Genomic DNA, 17,927 nt, shown 5'->3' on the forward strand with positions numbered 1-17,927 from the left:
AAATAGAAATCACTCCATTAAATTCTTGGTTACTGCTGTTGTGGTTTAAGCCCACCCAGCAACTAAGCACCACACAGCCACTTACTCATTTCACCCCCACCCAGTGGGATGGGGGAGAAATTCAGGAAAAGAAGTAAAACTCATGGGTTGAGGTAAGAAAGGTTTAATAGAAGAGAAAAGAAGAAACTAAATAATGATAATGATAACACTAATAAAATGACAGCAGTAATAATAGAAGGACTGGAATATACAAATGATGCACAGTGCAATTGCTCCCCACCCGCCGATCGATGCCCAGTTAATCCCCAAGCGGCGACCCCTCCCACCCCCACTTCCCCCACTTTATATACTAGATGTGACATCCCATGGTATGGAATACCCCATTGGCCACTTTGGGTCAGGTGCCCTGGCTGTGTCCTGTGCCAACTTCTTGTGCCCCTCCAGCTTTCTCGCTGGCTGGGCATGAGAAGCTGAAAAATCCTCGACTTTAGACTAAACACTACTTAGCAATAACTGTGTTGTGTTATCAACATTCTTCTCATACTGAACTCAAAACATAGCACTGTACCAGCTACTAGGAAGACAATTAACTCTATCCCAGCTGAAACCAGGACAACTGCTTTCCTAAACATATGAGCAAGTTGATGCTATATTATATCTAGGGAATATATCCTTCCCTGTGGAGAAAAAGAAAGCCCAAGGATCAAGAAAGTTGAATCCTTGATCTTAACAACATGAAAATATGTTGCTATATAATTAGCAGACAGATTTTAGAAGATGGGAAGCAGAAAAGATGTGGGGGAAAAGGTGAAAAATTAAATACAAATGAAAGATCAAAAATGAGATGTGTAAAATGGTTTTATACTTGATGCAGTCATTTTACCTGCTGATGTACCATCCCACTCTGCCGAAAATCCCTTTGCTGCACCAAAGATGTCACTTACAAACTTTATCCACAGCTTGTTACCATGAGAGATTATAACAGGAGGCAGGTCTTCACCACAGTATTTTCCAAGAGGAGGAGAAATTTCATATCCTCCATCTCTAGAATGATATTGAAGAAAAACCTTGAGTCAAAGAGGGAAACCATGAGAAATGTTAACAAATCAAAAATCTTGGGATTCTTTCAGGCCTGGGAAAGACTAATCCTGCTCTTCATCTTCCACAGCAATACAGCTACCAAATACTGGAGGAGTCCTGCTACTTGCAGTAAGAAGTCCTACCACAAGCACCTGCTTGCTGGGTATGTCCACTCTCATCTCAGCAGCCTGTGCAGAGTCTGTCAATACAATGTGTCTCAAGTAGACTTGATGCTGCAGAGGCAGGACCTTCTCTATATTCTACAAGGTCACAATCATAGGTGTAACCAAAGGTAATCTTCTAATTTGAAGAAATAACAGTTTGCTCACTTCTCACTATTTAGCCTGGCACAAAACCAGATGAGCTGACCTATTAAAAAAACACGTTTATTTGCCACCACACAAATGGGAACCCATTTCTCAGAACAGATATGGTGCATGTTTTGAAATATTTTCTTAGCCTTCAGGATTGTTCTACAACCACATATTTCCTATTTTTAAATTAAGTAATATTTCCAGTAATATTTTCTAATACTGTAATCAGGATGCACATATAATGTTCTGTTTTGCTACCTGCGCATGTCTCATGGGAATAAAAAAGGCAGTGACAACTTGCTTGTCACTTGCTTTCTGACCTTATCTTTACGCACTTTCATATTACAAATACCCTACAGGTCATTAGGACAATAATAAATACATTTATACCTATATATGGGTGTGATATTAATATGATGCTATTTAAGTGGACAGTAGTACTTTCAATTACGTTTTCACAGGTTTATACCTGCTTTTGAGAGAAATTCCACTTAGACCTTGCCACTCTGTTTTCTTGTCATCCTCCCAGCTTAAACTGCTTGCCTCTGTCTCAGGTTACTTGCAGTTGAAGAACTGTGCCAGAACCTCCCCTCACTTGCATCTTGGCCTCTGCAGCTGTGGTCAGAGGAACAATTTTCTTAGTTGACTGAATGCAGTTTATCACAGGACACCTCAGGACAAGAAACCGGAGTGGCACCTCACCTAAGACTTATCTAGCTACCCCATATAATGGTATCAGGTTTGATGACACATTCTGGAAATCCAGTTATGGGAGCAGAAATGTGCTGAGTTGCACTTAGCAATGTTCTGGCCATACCTTAAAGCCTGTTTAATGCTGCTGAGCTCTTCACAGAGACAACAGAGTTAGATTTATGCAAGAAATTAATGTTTTCAGTTCTCGAGATGAAAAAGTGAAAAAACCCACAGTTATAATTCAGGTCTACCCCAAATTAAGGTGCTAACTATTAAAGCTAGGTTGAATTTAATCTCAGATAATTGTTTTAAAATGAAAAAAACGAAACACTTCGCTTAGAAAATATTGGAAAAAAACCTTTCAGTTTTTCATAACTTTCTCCAGTTTGTATGTACAGCTGAAAACAACCAGCTAATTCAGCAGGAATTCAGAATCTCAACACTGCAACTTCAGCAAACAGCTTTTTGTTTCATTTGAAAAAATAAGACGCTACTAACCGAGGAATAACCCATACAGAAAATCAGGTATAATGTTCAGAATGAGTTTTATCACAGTGCTCACTGAGGTCATGGAAACTCATGGCATGCTCAGAGTGAAAAAACACACTGGTGTTCTGCAGACATGGTTCATCTAGAGAGCTGGCTCATGAGGACAAAAATGGGTGCACTGACACCGGCACAGTGCAAATCCAATACAGCAACACAGCAGAAAGGGTGTGTACTTGGTGCAGCTGTATTGTAAGTATGCAGCTAACCTTCCTGCAAATATTACTTTCTTCTACTTGTCTCTGTCCTGTAAAATTTACTAGAAATCACCATGCTAATATCCTAACTTTAATGGTGATGCCAGTATAGACAAATATAGCAGATTATGTAAATTTTCCTAGTGCTGCATCATAGAATAGCTGCTGTTTAAAGATGATAAACATAAAACAAAATATAGAATCATAGAATAGTTTGGGTTGGAGGGGACCTTTAAAGGTCATCTAGTGCAACCCTCCCTGCAATGAGCAGAGACATCGTCAACTAGATCAGGTTGCTCAGAGCCCCGTCCAACCTGACCTTGAATGTTTCCAGGGATGTCATGTCAAATGCACCACTCAGCTGGGCATCATCTGCCAACTTGATGAGGGTGCACTCGATCCCGCTCGCTATGTCATCAATGAAGATATTAAACAGTACTGGTCCCAATATGGACCCCTGAGGGACACCACTAGTCACCATCATCTCCGCCTGGACATTGAGCCATTGACCACTACCCTCTGGATGTGGCCATCCAACCAATTCCTCATCCACCAAACAGTCCACCCATCAAATCCATATCGCTCCCATTTAGAGAGAAGGATGTTGTAGGGGACCATGTCAAAGGCCTTACAGAAATCCAGACAGATGACACCTGTAGCTCCTCCCATGTCCACTGATGTAGTCACTCCACCACAGAAGGCCACTAGGTTGGTCAGGCAGGACTTGCCCTTGGTGCAGCCATGCTGGCTGTCTTGAATCATGTCCCTGTCCTCCATGTGCCTTCGCATAGCTTCTAGGAGGATCTGTTCCATGATCTTCCCAGGCACAGAGGTGAGGCTGACAGGTCCGTAGTTCCCAGGGTCCTCCTTTCTACCCTTTTTTAAAAATGGGTGCAATGTTTCCCTTTTTCCAGTCACCAGGGACTTCACCTGACTGCCATGACTTTTCAAATCTCATGGAGAATATGTCACAAAACGGGCAGTAAAACTCTTTGCTTCCACACTAAGGAAAACAACTAGAATGCAGTGCATGGCAACGCAGTCCACATACTCCACTTGCTCTGAGAGCTGGAATTTACCAAGTGGGAAAGCTGACAATGGAGCAGGATTGGAGGAGGAAAAAGAAGCCTTTAAATTTCTCTTGTAAATCCTTTTCCCACATTGACAGCACAGGTGTATAGTTAAAACTATAGCTTCTGAACATGCCTAAGTGTATTTGGACAGCTGCCATGGTTATCAGTAATAAGGACAAGAAAAATAATTAGGCTTGCCTTATTTCTACATAATCTTCTGTACAGACTTTATTCCCGTGCAAGGTGAAGTTGGTGAAGCGCAGCACAATCCGCCTGTTTATTCCCACTGTGATGGTGTATATGCACTCCGACCGGACAGGGTAGTTATTGGGATAGTTTGGAGATGTTAGCACACCAGTTTCAGTACTGTAGTTGTGTGAGCACACTTTAAAAAGAAAAGAAACAAGTAAAAATTAATTTAATATGTATGCTAAATTAACAGGAAATTTCTATTTTCAACAGATAAAGGAGCAAACATCCTGTTCTCCTGTGCATTATAACTCTTCCTGGACATATCTTACTGCTGAATGTCATCACTGTAAAGTAAAACCAGAATCCAGCTGGGATTTTCTATATTTGAGTTGATTTGTTCAGCTTTTACCAGAACACTGTGTCTGTAATAAATAGGCAACATTTAAGAGTAGTTCCAGCTGCCTAAGTTGGCTTTGACCTAAAACCCAGGTAACCAGAGAAAGGAAACTGAAAAGTTTATCATGATCAACACAAAAGGTAGTCTTCCTGAATTTCTGAAAAGCAGAATGTGGGCTGGATTTGATGACCCTGGAGATTCATTCTGGTCTCCATTCCCGTTTCAGGTCCTACAGGTTGCAACTATAAAAATGAAAGTAGATTTCTTAAGTACTTCCTATCAAATAGGCAGAGTTAGACTAATTATGAAGTACAACTGATAGAGCAAGCAAAATATTATGATTAACTTTATACTCACTTAAGCTGGTTGCCACAGATCTCTGAAACATGTTTTCTAGCACAACATAGCTGCAGTGTAGTAATACTTGTGCTTAATACTTCAATATGGATAATAATTTAGGGGAAAGGGATGAAATTACAGTTCAGGCCCTCCATGTCTAAGGTTGGTCATTTCCATGTCTGTTCTCTATCCATTCTAACTACTAAAATGCTTTTGCTTTTAATGGTGTCTTTTTTAATGGTGTTTTGCATTCTTGGTCACCTGGAAAGCCCCTGTTGAAAATGTTTTCTGTGGAATAAATACCCCCAAAGCTAGCTACCAGACTCATGTTCCTAACTCATAACAACAAGAACAAAGAAAGATGACACAGAAACAGGCCAATAATTTTCTGCCATTGGGTTGTACTTTGGTATTGACAAGTCAAAAAGGTTTCATGCACTTGTTTACCTAAAATCATGATCTACTAAAGTCTTTATCTAGAATTTTAGTCATTTGTGTGTTCCATCACAGATATGCTCTAATGTATGCATATAACAATCAGGTTAGTCCTGGTCACCTTAAAAACTTTGTGCTGCTTTATAAGTCCTTATAATGCCCTTGCTGTGCTGCCAGCTCCCATGGTGTTTCATGATATGTAGGGCTTATCATCAAACCCCAGGTCCTTAAGTCATAAGATTTCTTGAGAACCCTGCCTGCAGGGTTAGAAATCTGACTTAGAAATGTGATCCAAGTTTTTTCTAACAGCTCATTACACAAAAACCAATAAAAAAAAAAATAAAAATGTGTATATATTTATTAGGTTACATATTTTTAACTAATTATTTCCTCCTGATTTTGGAAGGTTAGGTGTTTGACTCATGCACATTTAATGGTTAGAGCTGTTGCAATACTGCTATTCCTTATTCACTCAGAGGCTGAGACCATGAACACTAGCTTTCAGCCTGGAGAATATTAAAATGGATGTACTAGATAAGGGCCCTTAGGGTAAAATTAGCAACACAGAAGCCAAAATGTTTTTATCAGCCCTTTTAAGAACAATTTCCACAAAACTGTCCAGGTTCCCTCCCTCACCAAAGTTTGTTCTCTTGGGAGTAATCCATGCAGAAACTTATATCCCATGTGCTGCATACTGCTCTACACTTCACATAACAATCTTCTTTAAGATCTAAGGGGGAATAAATACAGAAGGTGGAACAGTGACTGCCTTAGAAATGTCAGACTTCTGGCTACAGTGAAATAAATCCAAGTGTAGACTGAGCATACACTGCTATGAAGTTTAGGAAAAGCATAAATGAACCCATGTTTTTTGACAGCCAACTCTCTTCTGGTAACTGGATTCATGTGTTGTGTTCTACTTTCAACAGGAGAGCTGGCATTCCCCTTTTGTCCTCACTTCGCTAACACAGCATTTGGGGGTGTGCTTGGGCAGTAATAGTTCCTTCAGTGAACACTTTTAGCAGAGTTAGCAAGAAAGAAATACTTTGACTCCTTTGCCAAAGTTCAGAATGCAGGCCAACGCCATAATGTGATTATTATATGCCTGGAAAAAATACGAATTCAGTTTGGTTTGAAGACACTTATTGCAGCTCATGAAAAACAGAAGAAGGAGGAAATTGTCGAGGACAATTGCACATCTTGCTTTGCCAGCGTGTGAGGTTTTGAAAGATATTCAATCTGCTTTCTGATTTTGGTACTGAATGTGTTTGCTCTTCTGAAAAAAATGCCATAAATGGCAGTAACCCACTGTAATAGCCAACAGAGGAGAAAAATGCCAGCTTTTGTACCACTCACTCATGAAATCATGCATACTGCAGAAAATTATATCCATGTTTTTTCCCATAAAGAGATATGTATCGGTTGCCACAATTCCAACTAATCAAAAACAAAACTATAGTGTCATATGTAAAATGGGAGTTTTCTTCCGATCTCACTCTGCCAAAGGAAAATTGGGATGCCTAACAATTAGATCTTTATGTAATACTATGCATGTTTAGGAAAAAAAGGAAGAAACTCTCACATGAAGTATATGTCTCTCCACAGGCAATGGAAAAGCACATCTGGACTTCAGGGCCTTCTGTTACTCCTGCTGGCAGATGCTAACAGGCTTAATTTTTACCAAGAAGGCACAAAAAGGTCCTTTGTAGCATTTCAGACCCAAACTCCTTAGAAACACTGGGTACAGCTGTTTAAAAAGAATCTCTGACTCTCTTCTGCTGATTTACACATAAACACACATACTATAGAGTTGTAGACACATATATAGGTGTAGACAGGCACACTAATACCCTGATCAAACGTAACCAAGTTAATTGGCCTAACAAGTTGTCAGTTGCCAGCTGATTGAGCCTTTTTCCTGGGACTCAGGCTGAGCTGATGCCCAAGATGCATGTAGGATTTCAGCTTTTTCTTCTCTTAGCTCAGCCTTGTTCAACCATGCCCTTTATCTCTGCACACACATATTTGTCAGACACTACTTTCCATCTTGTCTTTGCTTGTTCAGCTGATGAGAAAAGCCAGGCAACATCCTCCTACTAATTACTGGGTTCAGTCAGCAAGATGGAAACTGAGATCTCAACTTGTACTCAGCTATCAATAAAGACGACAAACAAATCTATACATCACATTCAGGTGCACTTTTAAGTCCATGGGTTTACAAATGTTTTCCTTTCTTTCCTCATCCTTCTCAAACTGACTTCTCCAGTAAGTCATTGTCAGCTAACATATACCACATAATGAAGCTATTTAAAACCAAGTTAATCCTCTTGATAAATAATATCATTCACAATTCAGGATTATAAGGAGACAAAATCTTATCTTTCACCAAAGCCAGAGAAAGACCAGGTATAAAAACTCTATGAGGAGCTAAAAACCTTGTAAATGCTGACTTTTCTCAGAAAAGAAAGGATTAAACGAAGCCCCTTTAATGAAACAAAAAAGTGAAAAACAAAAGAAAAAGAAAAAATCCCCCCCCCCAAACTCCAATTCAAAGTAAACCAAATAAATTTCCACTTACTTGTGAAAAAGTTGAGGACAATAAAATACATACACTGACTCTAGTTCTATTCCTGTTGAAAAATTTTGGCCTGGATCTTTCAAGACCCTGAGCAACACTTCCAGGAAAGACTGAGCTCTTTCAAAGATTTTTCAATAATTTTACATGGGTTCTCTGTGGTGTGGTCAGCCAAGATGGGCAAAAGAAAACCCTAAAATCTGTCATAACACTTATATGGCTGCTGTAACATTCGTCTATCTGGTATTTGAGACCTGGACTCTAGGAAAAAAACCCAAATATTACTTTGCTTTCCATGTGACTTTCCCCTTTAAAAGACAGAAGGACAGCCAAGAACTAAGCATCCAAGGTACAGATAGTTTAAGTGGGCAATATACATTTTAAACAACTGAGTGTCATGTGGGCATGTTTGACTGAAGGATTTCCATTTGTATTGCTGCCGTATGAGCTAGTTGCAGCTACTAGCTGGCAGACTGCTAAAACAGTCGTTTGCACTTTATGGACCATGGGCATGGCTGTATCTTGTGGCATTCAAATTTTTTTGAACAGGAAATATAGCTTTGCCATTATTTTCAGGCTACTTTTCAACTAATTAATATATCACAGATAAGCCATGCTAACAAAAACATTGTTTGCTAAGATGCATGGAGAGGAAAACTAGTTTTGTTTTACACAAAAAATTTTTTTTTCCTCCCTTTTTTTTTTTTTTTTTTTTTTTTACTCCTATTTATTCTTTTTTGGAGGATAATCTTGTCCATCTTTTCAATAGCTCATTCTCTGTAAAATAACTCCAGGCAAAATCTTATTGAAATCTCTAATATGAACCAGAACAGGTCTGGCCAGTTCTGATATTGGTTACACTCTAGCTGGCTAAGAAAACATAGCTTAAAAATATGAAGGACTTTTACTGCACAAGAAACATTATTAGAACCATATTTTCCTTAGCAGAAAAATGAAAATAGGCAGCAGATGTAAAGAAAAAAAAAATCCATAGCTTTGGTAAATCTCTCAGATATGATTATGTTCAGCAATTTGCTACCCTAGCGTAACTGGATATACATAAGATGAATATCAGACCTAAACATCTCACAGTGGGAAAACTAAACTTGATATGATTTCAGGGAAGCGGGGAGTTGCTCCTCACAGCAAAGTCCACATACACACATGTGTTTGCCTTCTCTCAGGCCATAGAAACTTCAAAACACTTGATTCTTAAAAAATGAATGTTAGCAGTCCAGTATTTATGACCACCTTATAGTACTGCTATGCTTGTACTGGGACCAAAAGAAACAAATCTCTGTAGAGAAAACAGATCGTAGTTTCAACTTCTGTATAAGTTTATTACTCTCAGTTTCAGTAGTTATCTGCTACTTTGCCACACTTATACAAACTATAGTGGTTGAAATGAAAAAGCATTTATTCTAGAGATCATAGTTCTCATCTGAGTGAGAATAAATTGAGAGTTAGCCCAGTTTAGCTGAAGAGTAGTAAAGATATCTGCATTCATTATGGGAAAAACAAATCATACCTGTTGTTTAGAGTTTGGATGAAGATTTTACATAGTTCTAATTTCATATAAACATTTTTTTACAGTTTCTAGTTATTAATAGCATTGAAGAGAAAACAGACTTGCATTTTTATGACATAGTTTGAAATCATTCCAGGGACAGTGTTGATGCAGTTTGAACCTCCTATGATGCATATAGCAGTGCTTTGGATGAAAGATAAGAAAATCCATTCATCATGGTGGTGGTAAAGGAGGGGAATATGGAAGAGAGGAGGTAGAGCAGTGAAGTTGGATGGCACTGAGATAACTATCAAAGCCAGAGAAACAGATAGGGTTACTCAGAGGCAGAAATATAGATTAAAGTTGAGTAAAGAATATTTTGATCTTGAACTGTGAGAAGAGTTGCTATAAGAACAGTTAGGAAGGAATCAAATCCACCCACGAAATATTAATCTGAGGTAAAGTAAAAGAAAAAATGTCACATTAACAAATAACAATCATACTTAGAGAAGTTACAGTTTGCAGCTGCAAAACCAGGCTCATAGAAGACTTTCTTTATAAGGCTGATTGAAAATTTCATAGTTTCTTACTGATAAGAACTCAGGTTTCAAACTACGGAATCTTTCTTGGAAAGTTTTTTAAAAGTAGAAATTGGGGTTTGGCCTATTATTTTCTAACAAACAGAAATTTCCTCCTTGGAATAGTTCTCATTAAATCTTAATTGTTTTTACTGGCTTCTTGGTTTCCATGCCAGATAACTCAAGTATGAATGAAGGCAGCTGAGAAAATGGATTATTTGGATTTGTAAGTTATCTGGTAGTGAATAAAAACACAGTGGCAAAATATATACTGGTCTCGCCTACACACATGCTTGAGAGATTAAATAATAACCAAATTTTCCAAGATGTCACCAAGAAAGCAGTTATTTTTCACATGGTAGAAATTGGAAATTTTGCTGGTTTTAAACAGGTTGGAGAAACTCAGAAAGCAGGAAGAATAAAATTATTAAAGAAACTAAGAGCAAACAATGAGCAGCCATTGGTAGTTTATGGCTGCATAGATGAGTATTACGAATTTCTGGTATTCATCTAATAAATCCCTTGTAGCCTGCACACACACACACAAATGACCTAGAAACTGGTTAATGATGGATAGATAAAAAACCCAGCTACAAATGTATTCTCACTTTTACTTTTCTTCATTGTCCCACTCTGCCCCTTTTGTGGTTTAAAAACAGGTTTTGTAGGCAGAACCTGTCCCTCTACCCACATAAATCCTCTTCTACTACAGATCTGTCTTTAGCAGAGAGGGGAGCAATAGCAGACCCATGTCTATTGGGTCTATGAAACTGGTAGTTACAGTCTTTCATCAAGAGGCTCCTTTTTCAAGTGCAGTTCAGTCACTGCTAAAATGCTCTCAGTGCTAGAGAGAGGGGCAAACACTGGATCAGGTATGGTGGGTTCAGCATAGTTTGAAAGCACAGATGTGCTTGAATAGAATTCAGAGTAATTTCGCAGTTTTTCTCTGCATTAGAGAACTAAGGAAGGAACCGTCATTCTTCTCTTCAGTAGTCTTTACCCCACTGATGTATGTCATGGCCCTTTAAAAGGAGATACTTAAAGGACAGGTTTAAGGCATAACAGGAGCCTTGAACTCTTGTGGAGACAGAAATGGTGCACTCTGTCGTAACAAAAAAAGACCCAGCTTGTTCTTTCAGGTTATTTTGCTGCTTTATCAAATTTCATCCTATATGACCTTTCTCTGCCCATCATCAATACTGCACCTTAATAGGGACTAAATTAATTTTTATGGCACCTGAGAGTCTCCCATTCAAGTAAGCTGTCCACAATTGCTAAGCTTCCTAGATCACACATACTCAGCTCAGAACAGACAAAGCAAATTCAGAAAATACTTTTCCTAAATAATTAATGCAGTTCTATCATGTCAGCTCTTACTGGCTTTTTAAAGAAAACAGCAGTGTTGCTTACAGAAATTGCTTTCTGCTTTCCTAGGGAGGAAAAAAGCTTGTGAATAAAGCAGGATAAATAAGAAGGGGTAGAAGAGGCACCAGGCAGTCTTCTGTTAACACAGAAAATAATGTTTCTGTTTCTTGTAGTGGTTATTTACAGTGACAGCTGAAAACATACAATTTACATAATGAACAGACTGACATATTACCTTGTGATGCATGCAGGGAGATGTAATTAGCTGAGAAACCCTCAGATGCAATGCTGCGATCGGTCACAAAGTACAACATCATCATGTTGCCACCACTAGTGATGGATGGTGGAATTGATCTTCCGCAGTACCTGCAGCAAAAAGATGCCCCAAACTGAAAGGCAGTACTTCATGAAGCATCTGTATTACTGGAAGAGGATTCAGCTTTTCTGAGCAGTTTGAACAGTTATGCATAGACAAATGTGTCCTTTGGATGATACAGATCCCAGCCTTATACCCTGTATCATAGGACTAAATAGCACACTACGTGTGCAAATCTAACTTGTGTGGCAAAGTCAGAGAAGAAACTGTTCATCAAGTTGTCAAATTCTTATTGAAATTATTCTATGCTGTACCTACAACATATTCTGTTCTTTTGTAGGAGTCAGAGTGGCTGGCCAAAGACTAAGGTTGCAAAATGCTCTCCATTATGACATTACTTTGCTCCTTATTTTCCAAAATACTGCCATGTCAGCCAACTACTTTACAGCCTGTAGCTGCAGCTGGATACTGTTCCCAAGTAGTTCAGATGTTCTTGAATTCTAGGGCGGCAAGAAAACCCTGTGTATACCCCAACTGGAGAAGGGGAAAAAAAGAAAAGATTCTTCCCTAAGATAAAATCACATATCAAGAGAAATTGAAAACAAATTCCTATAAAATGCAGATTTTGGTTTAGGTTTTGCTGAGATCCAAATGCACAATCTTTTAAGTAATCTTTCTTTCACTTATGCAAGTGTTTCAAAACACGTTTTTTCCTGGGCACAGATATACTAATGCTTTTGAACTTATTTCCCATACATCAAAATGTTAATGGAGTTGGACTATGCCAGCTATTGAAATCTGTCCTTAAAAAGCTATCTTTTTGACACAAGTTAGGTTGTCCTGGTATAATATTTATTAAATGTGCTTCTCATTCCATAGTCAAAGAAAGCAAGCTGCCTTTGCTATCCTAAGCAGAGAAATTGCTGCTATTGTTTCTGTAATGCAGAGAAATTAATCTACACACAGAATTTAGGGAAGAAAATTGGATGTTGAGGTCTACAGAACAGTGCTCACTCTACAGTAATTCAACTCTGTAGGCTAATGGACATATTCACCTTCCCAATTTTTGCACAGTGGTGTTGTCATATATTTCAAGATAATCCTTTCTGCAACTATAATCAAATTCCAAGTTAAATGAAGTGAATGTCAGGCGGATAAGGTAGCCAGGTTGAATGTTGATAATCCAGGTACAGTTAATACCATGTGGGTAGACCTCTGGATGACCAGGACTTGTAATGCTTCCTTTTGGTTCAGTGAGTGTCTCTCCGCATCCTGTAGAGATTTAAAACATCAGGTTAAATGATATATTTATAAAAAAGTTAGGCAATTATAAAATCAGATATTTTTCTTTCTGAAATTTTATAGTCTTTTTTTCCTCAATGCATACTACACAGTAACTGATTCAGAATTGATCTTCCATTACACCCTCATAAAACTTGATGGCCAACTGTTTTCAGAGTACAGGAAAATTTGGAAAGTTTCAACACTCTATACAGAAAACAACAAAAAAATCCTTACCTGTATCTAATGGCCAGTACTCAGCTCTGAAGCCAAGGTTGGTAAGAGAGGAAGCTCTGAATTTGATATAGAGATTGTTCCGTGTAGATTGCACTATAGATGACACAGCTGTACCGCAGTATTTCTCCAAAAGAGGAGAGTCTGTGTTGTTGCCATCTCTGACCTGAAGAACAGTGTATTCAAGATATCCCATACAAATTTCTATTATATTAAAGTTTTAAGCATAAATGAATTCATAAGAACCACATAAAAGACATCCTCAGCAAGTCAAACCCTACCCTTTTTTCAGCATGGTTTCTACTACAGGTACATAAAATGCAGCCTTATGACTGTCAGAGGAGCATTCTCCCATGCAAAGCATGTCAGATGGAGAAAAGCTGAGACCTTATACCCTCAAACAGTAAGTTGCACATAAACCTCCAAAACCAGGTCTGTTTATCTAAAGCCACCTGATATTCATCTCTGATTATTAAAATGGTCACATCATCTTTGGAGAACCAAGAAAAGGTTTGGGATCCCATTATGAGCCTGGAAAAGCTTTTATAACTGCTGTAAGAAGTGCTTGCCTGTCAAGCACTTCTGTTGTAGTGGAGACGAGTATGAAAATGAATGTACAGTTAAGAATCCATCTACTCTTCATAGTATATGTGTATTATTCTTTACCTCAATGTAGTCCAAGTCACAAGTGGTTGTATTTCGAATGTCAAAGTCGATAAAGTTAAGAATCACCACTTTGCTAGCTGGCTGGGAGATGATCCACTCACAGGTCTTTGGGTGAGGGGACATCCTGGGGTAGTAAGGGGAATGGATAGTGCCTGCTCCAGACAAGGAGCCTCCACAGGCTGCCAAGAGACACCAAGAATCAGTACTTGCAATGAAAGGTTTCACAGAATGTATAATGTGATGTCTATCAAATATCAGTATGAAATTAGAAGAAAACCATCCCTAAAAACCTATCTTCTTAACAGCATCTACTACAGATCATCTGAGTAGTATTAAGAATGTATTTAAAAGAATATATTGCTGTAAGTATAGCATAAATATGTATATACAGAAGACCAATTTGACTGTGCCCATGAAAACTAATGGATTTGACTCATTTGTTTCACAGACACAGATTTGTTGATGATTAAGAACTAAAAGATAGGAAAAATGAAAGTAAAATTATTTAGGCAGAATTATAGCTGTATCATTTTTGGTATGTTAGCAGGAAGTGATTTATCATTAATAGTAGCAATGAGGGTTGCATTTCCAAGCATGCTAGGAGTGCCTACAACAGACCTACTACAGACATCACCTTAGAATTTCTAAAAGTAGCAATAAATAAATAAACTGACTCTATTTGTTTCTTTTATTTCTTTTGAAGTCTGTCTTCAACCCATTATATGGATAATATAGCACGGAAATGACTGAAAGTGTCCAAATTGCAGATCAGTTCACATTGCAAGTTACCAGTTCTTCTTACCAACTTGATAAATGGCCCTGAAGCTAGCCCTTTGCACAGACACATCAGACTTGAACTTGATCCAGAGACTGTTGCTGGTAGAAGTGATTGGTGACATGAGTGTACTATGACAGAATTTGTTAATAAGAGAAGACATCTCACTGTCACCATCTCGAACCTAGTCATCGAAAAGAAAAAAAAGAAAAATGTCAGGTCATAAAAGCCTTGGGATCTGATATCTGGATAAAATTATAATCTCATAAGAGCTGCTAAATAACAAAAGGAATAACTATTCTACTTATTTGTAAGAGGGACAGAGCCATCACAGTAACTGGCACAAGCACATGATTTATGAGAGCTCAAAGGACTGGATGATCAGCACAGAAGACGCACACGTGCTACTGTCACAGGACATTAGGGTGAAACAGATCTTCTCAGCTTTAGTACAATTTAGGTCTATGCTTCCAAAAGTGACATCTTTAGTATGAAAGAGACAGGTAAGTTGCTCACCAGTGACAGCTATGAAATTTTTGCCAACACGAAAATCTGCTGGGGATAAAAAGGGGTATTTGTGTTTTTCGTGCTGTGGTCATAAAGCTTCTAGCTTCTTTTTTCAATGGCACTTCTCCAGAACAAGCACACGTCCCATCACACCCATACATCAATGCAGTGGGACAGCTCACTAACAGGAGATGCAACTCTGAGTCCCTAAAGCAGTAAAGAGGTATACTGACATCTTTCCATTACTTTATGTGAAGGGTCCAATGCACAATAATGACAATGAAGCTTTATCAAGGAATCACTTTCAGCTTTTACCTTCTGCACTGCCACTCTACTGACCTCAATCAATTGCTAATCAAGGAGAAATTTATCTTTTTTGTTGATTATAAATCCTGATTTTCAAGGGGACAAGAAGAGAAAGAGGTATTTGCAGCTCCGAACTTCAGGCACTGAACCCACAGTCCATGGGAAAGAATAGGTGCACCCCAGGGACCAGGCAGATCACTGGTATAGCTAAGGAGCAATGAACACCCTCAGAGGTGCCCAAGAAGGCAGCCAACAAGCTGAGGTCCAAAAAAGAGTTCTGCTGCTATTTGCCCAGGCAAAAAATGAAATTTTTCTCCCAAAGATTCTGCTAAAAAGAAAACAGCTCTTTTCTGCTGTAGAAGTGGTGGTAGCTCATACAGCTGGAGCTGCTTTTAAATGCACCTATATGCTGTCAACCCCCAAAAAATCATTCCAGTGAAATCATTGGCAAAGCCAGGGACACCCAGCTTTCAGGTCCCCCCCTTCATCACCTCTTCTTTCCTGTATTCCAGCTGTATTCCTGCATGGACTGGGACAGAAGACAGGGGACCTTTGTCAATGCCTTGGTGAGCAGGCAATGGCTGGCCTACTTGCCCAGCTTTGGCAAACTCCAGCTCATGAGATGCCTTTCTGACTAACAGATATTTTTAATTTCCCTGAGACTTGAGTTTAAGGTAACAGAATTATTCTGGATTTACAGCAGAGCAACTGAGATCAGAATTTGTGCTGGAATATTTAGAAAATCTTTGGACAGCAGTGAAAGTTTCCAGATGTATAGTTCACAGGAGTTTACATTTTTTCTTGAGCGGATTCTCCATACATTTTTGGTTTATAAAGCCCAGTGAGTAATGATAAAAATAACAGGTTCTCTAAACTGTAAGTAATGTCTCCTATTGCCAATTAGAAGGATGGCAAGGAGAAAGAGCTGCCTTGGCTAACACCTTACCTCTGCAGCACCATGTCACAGTCTTTCTTAAATAAGAAGTTTTATTGTCTCTAGTTTCTTATTGCAGATTCCTGGTCCCAGGCTGTTCCTTCCTCAGTAAAAGACTAAACATCCCTCCCTGAGCAAGTGTCTGTGAGCTGTGTCTGGCCCTTGTGGAAACTCTGCAGGTTTCCTGGTATCACCAGGGATGGGAATGATCTGCGCCTTTTCAGAGTGACAATTGTCAGAGAATGACTTTTAAAGTAACTTAAGCATCCAAAAGCTATCTCCCTATCTGAACTTCATTATAAAACCCAGTGAGACAGTATTTTAGAAAAGCATTTGTGGAAAATCAGACCTTGATAAAAGACCACAGTGCCTTAGTTGTACCGACCGACCCAGTCAGAAGATGTCGGTCCTGTTTCTCTGCTCTGGTCTGAGCCACTGAGTGAGAGGGCAGGAAGAAGAGGAGGACAGAAACACAGGGAAACTGAATGGCTTGTGACTGATCAGCAAACAGCAAGGTAAATGCCTTGCTGAACTAACGCAAACTGATTGCATTCAACAGAAATGGTTTTGTTTCTCTGGCTGCTGTGAATTTAGCTGCTGTTCTGCCAGCAATTAGGCAAGAGGAGTACCAGGCCAAACAAACAAAAGCTGTCTGTTTTCATTAAACACACTTCCCCTCTCATTTCAGAAATTAATTGCACTTCATTCCAACCAAAGTCTCTGAATTAGAGGAGGAGGGAAGGGAATGATGTCAGCACAATAACATCTTTTAAAAACAGATTAACTGCATGGAGCTCACAGGGGCCTATTCCTCGTTTGGTCAAGAAGAGATTAAGCACAAAACCAAATCCCACTGCAGCTTAACTGTGTAGCCAGCAGCGCAGGACCCAGGTCTGCGCTGGGGCCGCAGGGCTTGCTCCTACCTGCTTCAGCTGTGGTGGCACCTTCGCTAATCGACTGGGTGACTGTGCCCCGTTTGTTTTACTCCTGTTTACCTCTGTGCAGTACAAGCACACTTTTAAACGGCCAGCAGTACCCAGAAGTCATTCCATGTAGGATGAGTTATTTGTGACTGTATGGAGAAATACAGGCCAGGTATGACAGCAGACGCCTTGAGATGTGGCGAGTTGGGGTGCAGCGCAGAGGGGCACAGGGACGTGGTGACAGGAGAAGGGGCACAGGCCACCAACGTAAAGAGTTTGTCAGGCCCCAAGGGCACCACCAGGACTCACTGGCCCAGCCTGCCCTCCTCTGGGGCCCCCACACCCTGCCCACGGCCCAGGACCCCCCATCAGCCCCCCGGGGCCACCAGTCCCTGCCCCAGCCACACCGCAGCAGTGCTGGTCTCCAGCTCCCCACAGCCCTGCCCTGCCCGGCCATGGGCTCTGCTGAGCCAGGCCCACCCGCAGGCCCATGTCCCAGCCTGACCTTGGCCAATCCCCATCCCTAGGGAGCTGCCTAATTCCTGGGGCTGCCTTGCTCCCCGGCCAGGGCGGTGGGACGGGCCGTGATGGTGAGACCCTGCTCTGCCCCTCCGGGGAGCCCCCATGGCCTCCAGGAGCCCCCGGGCTCCACAGCACCGTGCCAAACCTCACCCGTGGTCAGTCAAAGGAATGA

The 17,927-nt window shown here is 39.9% G+C and overlaps 1 protein-coding gene across 1 annotated transcript in view; it reads right to left on the reverse strand.

Annotated features, from left to right (window-relative positions):
• CUBN (cubilin (intrinsic factor-cobalamin receptor)) overlaps nucleotides 1-17,927 on the reverse strand; it is a 148,794-nt gene that overhangs the window by 109,357 nt on the left and 21,510 nt on the right. Inside the window, exons 18-24 of the mRNA XM_010576658.1 lie at nucleotides 14,591-14,747; nucleotides 13,789-13,967; nucleotides 13,126-13,288; nucleotides 12,663-12,879; nucleotides 11,527-11,657; nucleotides 4,102-4,288; nucleotides 884-1,044 (exon numbers count right to left, since the gene is read on the reverse strand). Coding sequence (XP_010574960.1) covers nucleotides 884-1,044; nucleotides 4,102-4,288; nucleotides 11,527-11,657; nucleotides 12,663-12,879; nucleotides 13,126-13,288; nucleotides 13,789-13,967; nucleotides 14,591-14,747 — 1,195 coding nt within the window. The remainder of the gene's footprint in view (nucleotides 1-883; nucleotides 1,045-4,101; nucleotides 4,289-11,526; nucleotides 11,658-12,662; nucleotides 12,880-13,125; nucleotides 13,289-13,788; nucleotides 13,968-14,590; nucleotides 14,748-17,927) is intronic.

The sequence above is a fragment of the Haliaeetus leucocephalus genome, unplaced genomic scaffold (genome assembly GCF_000737465.1).
Source record: "Haliaeetus leucocephalus isolate CR32 unplaced genomic scaffold, Haliaeetus_leucocephalus-4.0 Scaffold0, whole genome shotgun sequence".
NCBI classification, from domain to species: Eukaryota; Metazoa; Chordata; class Aves; order Accipitriformes; family Accipitridae; genus Haliaeetus; species Haliaeetus leucocephalus.